Source organism: Pediculus humanus, genomic scaffold, assembly GCF_000006295.1.
Source record: "Pediculus humanus corporis 1103172107393 genomic scaffold, whole genome shotgun sequence".
NCBI lineage: Eukaryota > Metazoa > Arthropoda > Insecta > Psocodea > Pediculidae > Pediculus > Pediculus humanus.
In genome coordinates, this window is record NW_002987019.1 from 50,635 (window position 1) to 60,517 (window position 9,883).

At 23.3% G+C, this 9,883-nt stretch overlaps 4 protein-coding genes across 4 annotated transcripts; 2 read left to right on the plus strand and 2 right to left on the minus strand.

The window, feature by feature from the left end:
* Window positions 1-14: 14 nt before the first annotated feature.
* Window positions 15-3,080, plus strand: Phum_PHUM043370 (uncharacterized protein; the record flags this gene model as incomplete). Its single annotated transcript, XM_002423168.1, has 8 exons — window positions 15-72; window positions 133-470; window positions 647-706; window positions 2,003-2,099; window positions 2,186-2,397; window positions 2,481-2,581; window positions 2,676-2,880; window positions 3,018-3,080. 8 exons carry the CDS (start codon window positions 15-17, stop codon window positions 3,078-3,080), a joined length of 1,134 nt encoding a protein of 377 aa, XP_002423213.1.
* Window positions 3,081-3,149: 69 nt separating this feature from the next.
* On the minus strand, window positions 3,150-3,974 carry Phum_PHUM043380 (protein XRP2, putative; the record flags this gene model as incomplete). Its single annotated transcript, XM_002423169.1, has 3 exons — window positions 3,150-3,528; window positions 3,614-3,829; window positions 3,901-3,974. 3 exons carry the CDS (start codon window positions 3,972-3,974, stop codon window positions 3,150-3,152), a joined length of 669 nt encoding a protein of 222 aa, XP_002423214.1.
* Window positions 3,975-4,312: 338 nt separating this feature from the next.
* On the plus strand, window positions 4,313-4,879 carry Phum_PHUM043390 (ubiquitin-conjugating enzyme E2 T, putative; the record flags this gene model as incomplete). The annotated part of the gene is made up of 2 exons (XM_002423170.1): window positions 4,313-4,424; window positions 4,491-4,879. 2 exons carry the CDS (start codon window positions 4,313-4,315, stop codon window positions 4,877-4,879), a joined length of 501 nt encoding a protein of 166 aa, XP_002423215.1.
* A 696-nt stretch (window positions 4,880-5,575) lies between these two features.
* Window positions 5,576-6,127, minus strand: Phum_PHUM043400 (NADH-Ubiquinone oxidoreductase B14.7 subunit; the record flags this gene model as incomplete). The annotated part of the gene is made up of 2 exons (XM_002423171.1): window positions 5,576-6,042; window positions 6,088-6,127. The coding sequence occupies 2 exons, from the start codon at window positions 6,125-6,127 to the stop codon at window positions 5,576-5,578; spliced, it is 507 nt and encodes a 168-aa protein (XP_002423216.1).
* Window positions 6,128-9,883: the final 3,756 nt, after the last annotated feature.

Genomic DNA, 9,883 nt, shown 5'->3' on the forward strand with positions numbered 1-9,883 from the left:
ACAATTTATTAATAATGGAGCCAAAAACACAAGAAAAAGTCGAGCATACTTTAACCTTAAAAGGTTTGTTAAGTAATTTAAATCATGAGATTTATTTTTATAGGAAAAGGGTAATAATTATATTCTTTTTAGTTATGAGACTTACCAAGCCAGCATTAAGTAGTCCTTTAATAGTTACTAATGAATCAAAAGATCTGCCGGAGGATATTTTAAATAATGATCTTAAAAATGACATAACAACAGTAAATGAAACTGAAACATTAGCTGTTGGCCAGTTTTTATTAATTCCGCAAAGCTTTGGAACAATACATCTAGGAGAATCTTTTTTAGGATATATTTTAATTCATAATGATAGTAATCAAATAGCTAAAAATGTTCATGTAAAAGCTGATCTTCAAACTGTTACTCAAAAAATTCCTCTTTTAGAACACAAGTTAAGCGAGCTTAGCCCACATAAAACAATAGATCAAGTAATAAATCATGAGGTTAAAGAAATAGGAACTCATATGTTAGTATTTTAATATTAAAAAAAATGATTTTTGTTGTAAGATTTAATTTCTAACTTTTATTATATTTTTTTTTTTTTAGATTAATATGTGAAACAAATTATTCAACACCAAATGGAGATTCGCTTTCTTTTCCAAAGTTTTTTAAATTCGAAGTTAAAACACCACTCGATCTTAAAACCAAATTTTACAATGCAGAAGTAAGTAATAACATCAATTTATTTACTAAATAACTTATTATTACTTAAAGTAAAGGATATTTTATTTCAAAATTCTTTTCTAAATTCTTTTTATGTGTTTTTTATAAAATTTTTAAAATTATTTTTCAATCAATTTTTAATATTGAAACATTTTTTGTGTTTAAACGTTTAAAATCAAAATAATCTTTGCTTAAAAAAGCTAATTCATTCACTACATTTCTCTCATCGATATTATTATTATTGAATTTTAAAATTATTCAATAAGCTTTCAAGCCAGCATATACATGTCGATCTAAACATATCAAATAATCAGTATGATCATTTAATGATCAATAAATTTTTTTATGATTGGATATTAAACTTTTTAAAAAAAAATAATTATTAAAACTTTTTCTAAAATATTATTCAAAATATGATTACTAAAAAAAAAAAACTTAAAATCTAATACTTGATTTTATTTGTTTTTACTGCATGATTACTTTTGGCACTACAACTTATCAATTAAATCAATTTTAATGATTCAGGATTATGTAGTAAGTTAAATAACATCATAAATAAATCATTCGTTTTGTGCATGTTTCATTATCTTGTTGTTTTCCTTTTCTAAAACCAAAACTTTTTTTTTTTGTTACTTAAATTACTTATCGATAAAAGAAAATTTTATCAAAACTTAATCGGAATTTTAACTTTTTTTAAAGTTTTTTTTTTTTTTAAAAGGAGATATTTAAACATCTCATTCATTCACTTAATAGATAAAAGAAATTTTAAAAAAATGTTTAATTAACATGTCTTCAATTTAAAATTATAAAAATTTAAAAGAGTAACTTTATTCAATAGTCATTATTTTATATGTCATTATTAAAATTTTTCAAATAATCATTTTTACATTATGAAAATTGTAATTTCTATTTCTTTTTAAAGAAACCAAAACTTAATTTGTTTTAATTTTTTTTATATAGCTTAAAGTTATTATTATTAATATTCCAATAAATTGTTTTTATATAGTTCATAATGTATGAATGTAAATTTAAAATCCTTTTGTCGAAGATTTCAACCATCGAAATTATTTCTTTGGTTTTATTACATTTTGTTTGTTGCTTTGATGTTTCCCTATTGTATACGTCTGTTAGAACGTTTCCATTTTGTTTGTTTTTTTACCAGGCATGATATCATACCTTAGGACCTTTTTTTTTGTCGCTGTTGTCTTTGGTTTAAATGAATTTAAGTTAGTAGTACAACATACAAATATTACTTCAAGGACATGACATTAAGTTTTTTTTTTTTTTTTTTTTTCAGTCCGATGAAGTTTTTTTGGAAGCACAAGTTCAGAACATAACGGCTGGACCTATTCACTTAGAGAAAGTATCCTTTGAATCATCAGATTTATTTAAAGGTATATGAGAATAAATAAAAGAATAATATGTACTTTTATAGTTTTATGATGCATTAAAAACTATAAAAATTTCAATTTTTTTCCAGTGTCATCCCTATATAAAACAGACGAAATAAAATCCGACGATTCTCTTTTACAACCCAATGAATTTAGACAGTATGTTTATTGCTTGACACCTATTTATGACTCTGATGGTAGTCATTTATTCGGTGCTACTAATATCGGAAGATTGGATATTGCCTGGCGGTATAATTTAGGTGAAAAAGGAAGGTTACAAACTAGTCAATTACAAAAAATGGTAAATAATATCGAGTTTTATTAAGACGGTAATAAGGTTTCAGTTGTGAAAATGATAAAAATTTAATTATTATTTTTTTTCAGGCACCGGATTTTGGAGAAATTCGTTTGTCGGTACATAATTTGCCCAATATTGTTAAAATAGAAGAACCTTTTAAATTTTTATGTAAAATATCTAATCTTAGGTCAGTACAAATGAAAGTCCTTTAGCGAAAGAAAGTGAGAAATTTATCATCAATCATTTTAAATATTTATTTTATATTTATATTTTAGCAAAAGAGCTATGGATTTAGTTTTGAGTTTAGAAAAATCTCATCCTGATCTTGTTTGGATAGGTACTTCCGGTCAACACATTGGAAAATTAGACATTGGAGGTTCAAAAGTAATCGAACTCACTTTGGTTCCATTATCAGCAGGACTTCATAACATTTCGGGAATAAGGTTAAAAGATTTATCTTTAAGTAAAATGCATAACTACGATGACGTAGCACAAATATTTGTTACTTAAATTATTAATTAATTTATTTATTTAAAAAAAAAAAAACAAAACAAAACAATCAACTAATTTTTTATCATATTGAAATTAAATTTATTATTATTATTATTAGTGCTTGAAAATAGGTACTGTACGACATAGTATCGTTAATTTTCACATTAAATATGTTACTGTGCAATAGAAAATAACTACTAATGTTAAAAAAAAAAACAATAAGAAAGAAATTTAAACTTGAGTTTTTGTATCTTATTTTCAAGTTAAATTATTTTTTCAAAAAATGACCAATTATGCCCCAGTTTTTGTAATTCATTTTTAGTTACATCTAGTTTGGGTTCTGTTATGTAATCAGTTATTTTTTCATTTTTAATTAAATTCCAATTTTCTTTAAATTGCACTGGAGTAAAATCATATATGAATTTCCAATTTTTATTGGCCGAGTTTAAATTAGCTTTTGCAAAATGATCAATAATTCCATTGTAATATAATTGATAGCTTCCAAAATAAATATCACTTGATGCTTCAATTATCGGTTGAGTCGCACAAAACAAGAAGACACTTATTTTCATGCTATCTCTCATACGAAATTGACCGCAAGCTATAACGCATGAACACGACTTGCAATTTCGAATAAATGCACTGAGAAAATAAAAGAAAAAACAAAAGTTAAAAGTTTTATTGACATATAATATTTCCAAAAAAAAATTTATAAATAATAACTTACCTTCCTAAAATTGGACCCAAAACTATTTTACAGTTGATACAATCGTCTATTGTTATTGTGTTTATAAAATCAAATATATATATAGTGGAATCTTTACAATTTTGTATAATAAACTGTTGGCCATTAATTGAACCTGGTATTTTAATTTCTTCTTCATTTTCCAAATTTTCAATAATAAATTGTTTGGAATCAAAAGAAGAATTACGTTTTTTATCCCTTTAAGAAATAATAACTACCAGAAATATGCAAAAAAATGATTTTAAAAAAATTTTAATGTACTTACCTACCAACTGTATGTTTTTTTTTGTACTGTTTCATGAAAGGATTCTTTATCTGTATCTTTTGCACATAAACAACCCATTTTTAAATTTAAGTACTGAAATTTGAAATTGTCGTTTCTAGGAAACGGAATTAAATTATGTTTCATGTTTGCCAACTTATTTTTTTTTTTTTTTGAATTTGAAATAATATTTTTTTTAAAATGTTAATTGAAATGTTTAGCATTTATTTGTAATGATTTTTCATCATAATTATTTTATAATATCAAACACTAAAATGAAAAAAAAAAAAAAAACAGTAAATATGTATTCTTTTTTTGATATTACATAATTATGTTGGCTGCGTGATACTATTGGCGCCAATTTTAAAGTTGTCTGCTAACTTAATATAGTTCAGTTAAATGTTAAGTAATTTTGAATAATGTATCAAATATCACCAAGAGTTCAACGAGAAGTTGAAAAATTAATTACAAATCCACCATTTGGTATTACTTGCTGTCCTCTAAATGAAAATTTAACAACATTGCAAGTTTGTAAGTATTATCAGTTATCAAAAAATATTTATTTAAATATGTAAAAAATAAATTATGAATTAACAGGTATTGAGGGTGGCCTAGATTCTCCTTACAAGAATGGTTTTTTTAAATTGGCCGTAGAAATACCACATAAATATCCATTTATTCCTCCACGAGTTTATTTTCTAACTAAAATATATCATCCTAATATTAATGAAGAAGGAAGAATATGCATGGATATATTGAAATGTCAGCCAGAAGGAAATTGGAGGCCTACTTTTACAATAGAAAGTATATTGATTGCTGTTCAGCTATTAATGAGTCAACCTAATCCTGAGGATCCATTGATGGGAGCCATTGCAAACGAATATAAATTCAACAAAATAGAATTTGATCGTAAGGCCTCCGAATGGACATTAAAATATGCTAGTGAGTTTTTCTTAAAAACTATTATTTTACTGTGTTTGTTCTAGTAGTATTTACAATAAAATTAAGTAAGAAATGAATGCAATCATAACACAAATAAAATTTATTTTTTTTTGCAGCATCAAAAAATACTGATATTGACGAAAATTAAACTTCTTAAATAAGTGATTTAAAAAAAAATAGAGAAAACATTATATGTAAGTAAAATTTATTTGTATATAATTTTAATGGCAATTTGTGCAACTGTGTTTTTTTTTTATTAAGGTTTTTTAAATTAAAATGTTTTGTTTTTTAATTTAATATTCAGAATTCAGAAAAACATCACAAGTTTTGTAATATTAAGCCCTTTACTTATTTAATAAATAAAAGAATTATTATAATAAATCATAAATATATTCCAGACAAAATATATAAAAAAAAAAAGCACTTTACATGTAAGTGTGAATAATTTTAAAAAAGTAATCTGAATAAATTATGACATTTTACAAAATTATTCAAACATTTCAATAAAAATGAAATAAAATAAATTTAAATTTCAGTTAAACAGTACTGTTTAAAAAAAAAAAATTTAATGTTTCAAAAAATTTTTTCTCAGCTAATGTTTAAAGGTAATATAATTCAATTCTAATAAAATAAGAATTTATTAAAATTTATTAGCGATATTAATTAATTATTTACTACAAATTCTTGATATTATTCGATTTTCATTTAAACCACTACTTAAATCGATATTTATTTAAAATTTAACTAGTAGGGACATTTGTCCAATTTCCTGTTAAATTTTTATTTTTTGCAAATGAACAATTAAATCTGTTTTTAGTAGACATCAAGTAATGCTTTATTCGAACTTGGTCATTGGTAGTTAGTTTTTTTTTATGAAAATATCCCAGTGCTGGAAAAATTACTGCAGCCGCGACTCCTGCTTGTCCTGATTTACAAACAATTCCAGTAGCAATACTTGCACCTAACCCTCCAATAATATGATTAAATTCATCATCTTCATGACGATATCTAGCCACATAATAAGTAGAAGCAGCATAAGCAACTCCTACAAAAAATGTATTCAATGCACTCCTGAAACATATTTTTGTCATTTGACTATACGTCTTTGCATTATACAGATTTATATATTGTAGTATTCCGATGGTCCATCCAAGGGGTATTGAAAGTTTACTGACTGTAGCTATTTTTCCAACTAAATCTTCTCCATCTGGTTTTTTGAAATTATTAAAAAAATTAAATTTTGGAAAACCACCTTTTTCAGATCTTAAAAAATAAAAATCCTTATCGTTCATTTTGAAAACACTGAAAGCAGACGATAAGTCATAGAGTAAATAAAAATTAATGCTTGAAGAAAAAAAAACTCTCGTTGGTTTTTTTCTTCTTCTTATTCTTTTTAATTTAATAAATTTTAGGTATATTTTTATTAATATATAATTCAAATTTTCGTTCGAAAAAAAAAAAAATTATTTTTTGGGTTAAGAATACATAAAATTTATATTAATTTAGAAAATTTTTCTTTAAGAGAAAAAAAAAATGACGTTTAAAACGAATCCTTCTTATTGAAAAATTCATTTTAAAAAATTAATTTTTTTTTTTTTTCGGATCGAAAACTTGTTTTTAACGTTCCAGTTTTTTTTTTTTTTTTTTTAAATTTTAAAACAATAAAAAAAACTTCATTATTATTATACTTTAAATCATTTTTAAAATATTTTATTGAAAAAAAAAAAAAAAATCAGAGCGAATTTAAAAATTATTAACTATTTTATTAGTTTAAAAAAAAAAAAAGAAATAAATAATCAAAGGATTTCATTATTTATTATTATTATTATTTACTGAATGCAATGAAAGAAAAGAAAGAAAAGATGCTGCGAAAGTATTATTATAAACGTTTATTTTTCAAGTCGACGACTAGAATCAGGTACGAGGGATTTGAAAGTAGGCTCTTTAAAGCACTCTAGCGGCAGGTTCAAGAAACTCTTTTTTTTTTTTTCGTACAACACTTCACTTGAAAACGTAAAGCGGTTTCAAAATCAACTGTGATATTAGACTTGTCGGATATATAAAAAAATTTTTTTTTTTTCTTTTTCTTTTTTTTTATTTACTCTTTGTTTTTTCAGGTATTTTGTGAATGTTAACATTTTATTCAAGTGCAAAAAAAAACAAAAAAATTATTTTAAATAAGTAAAAAATCTTCCAACATCGTCGGATTTATTTTTTATTTTATTATAACTGGATTACTACTACTACAACTACTTACATTTCAAAGGTATTTATAACATTTTCTATTATTATTATTATTATTTTTTATTTATGAAAATACTACATTCTCGATTTAACAAACAACAACAACAACCAAGCATCGAGTTTGTATTTTATTATTAACTTTATTTTCGAGTCCATGAAATTTTTATAGTGAATCTCATGGTCACCACTTTTTTTTCCCTACGATTATTTTTAACGATTTAAAAATTTAAAATAAAAAAAATTATTATTATTATTGTTTTTTAATACGACGTACGAAATATTTAAAACGTAATTAATAATAATAATAATAATAATAATAATAGTAATTTTTAATATAAATGATATAAATTAAAAATATATAAACATGCTAAATAATTTTAAAACCAGGTATCTACAAGTTTTTTTTTTAAATGCATTTTACGATTGTTTTGTTTTTTTTTGGGGGGGTTATAAATAATAATAATAATAATAAGGAGAGAAAACGGTGCTTACGTGTATTATTATTATTTTTTGAAACTTTTTTGTGGTTTTAAAAAGAAAAATTTAACGTCGAAGCAAAGTTTTATTTTTAACACGATTAATAATTAGCCAAACGTTTACATAAATTTACGTTAAAGAATTTCCCACCCCCCCCCCTCACAGTGTAGTTTTGTTTTGTTTTAACATCAATTGCTAAAGAAAAAATTTTATTTTATTTTGCGTATGTAGTTCAATTATGCAGGTTATTATGGTTGTTCGATAGCATAGCATGTGGTTTCCATTTTGATCCATGAATCAATATAAAAAAAAAAAACTGGTCTTTTTCTTTTTCGGCACATTCACTTGGCATTCAAAAAATTGAACAAAAAAAAAAAAAAAAGAAAAAAAAATTTGTGTCTTTAAATACTTTAGGGCAATACGAACAAAAAAAAAAGTATTTTTAATTTTTTAAATGTGACAGAAATCTTTTATATATATATATATATGTTTGAATTATTTTAATTTTTTTTTTCCATAAAACGAAAAAAGGTTTTTTTTTTTAAATAGGGATTTAAATTTTTTCATTTAAATTTTTTTTTACCGTTAAAACAAGAACGAATAATCAATTTAATAAAAAAATAAAAATATTTTACTGTAATTTTTTTTATAATAATAATAATAAGCGAAAGATAAAAAAAAAAAAAGTGAAATAAAAAATTACTGTTTTGTTTGAAGGTAAGCAAGTGTTGAACAATATTTTTTTATTTTTTAGGTTGGGCAGGGAAAGAGCAAAAATCCTCCGTTATATTATCCGTTAATTAATTATTTTTTCAATAATTTTTATTTTTTTTTTTTATTGAAGAAGAAGCGGTTAGAAGTTAACAATTATATTAAACTTTGATTTAAGAGAGAGATAGAGAGAGGGGAGAGAGAGAGAGAGAGAGAGAGAGAGAGAGAGAGAGAGAGAGAGAGAGAGAAACAGAATTCTAAAAAAAAATTTCTTTCTTACTTTTACCCTTTAAGTAATTTTTTTTTTGAACTTGCTAACAAACCTTAATCCACGTGGATACAAATTATACACGTGTGTGTGTGCGTGTGTTTTATTTTTAATTTATATTCCGGAGAAAAAATTTAATCAAAAAAAATTGTCAGTTAGATCTTACAAACGAAACAGTAAAATTTTACGTATATAATAAAAAACTTTCCCTCGTTATTATTATTATTATTATTATTATTATTAATAATTTACAGACTTATAATCAGAGCATTTAGGTATCCGTAAGGTTCAGGTTTTTTTTATAATTTAAACTAAAAAAATTGTTTTTTTTTTATACATAAAAAAGGACGCGTAAAGTGATATACTGCTTTCATAACAGTTTCATCCCCTAATTATTATTATTATTAGTTCATAAAATGCAAATATTGGGGGGGAAATAATATATTTGCAATATGTCGGATAGGAATGAAATTTAGGCGTTTAAAAAATAATTTTAGGTACGGATAAGGTTTCCAGCGTTATTTTTTAAAAAAAAAAAAAAAAACGCAATTGAGTAAATAAAGTATAAAACAAAATGACTAGCATTTTTTTTTTTCAAAATGTCCGATTAGCCTTTTATCACTTATAAAAAAATAAATAAATGAGGTTACTCGAAAAAAACTTTTTTTTACGACCCATTGTTGTTATTATTATTATTATTCATTTACTTAACGCACGACTATTGAATCAAATGTGAAATTATGCAAATAAATAAATAAATAAAAAATCTTTTTCACTCGTGAGTATTCAAATCAAATGATGATGAATCGAATAAAAAATGAGAAAAAAACCTTTCGAGTGTTTTTTTTTGATTGGTCGGATGAATTTATTTATTTATTAAAAAAAAAAAAAAATTGATCGAAAGCGGATATTTATTACAAAAAAAATATTAAAAAATGAAATTTTTTTTTTTCGAGTTCAACCAACTTAGTAGGTCAAGAAATTTTGTCAGAATTTATTATTATTATTATTATTATCATTATTATTATCATCATCATTATTATTTTTAAGCTTAAAACGTGCCTCCAATAATTTATAGGTTGATTTTTATCCGTGATTAAAGTTATAGGCCTGCGATAGATTTTTTTTTTTGACTTCCGTGATGATCTTTTTTAAAAAATTGACTCGTTTGGTCGTGAATAGATAAAAAAAAAATTTTTTTTTAAATATATTTTGGAGTAAATAATATTTTTAAAAACTCCATGTTAATTTATCATCATTATCATTATCATTATTATTATTAGTTTTTCACCTATAAATAAATTAAAACAAATATGGTTTTCAATATCAATGCATGCTTATGATCGAT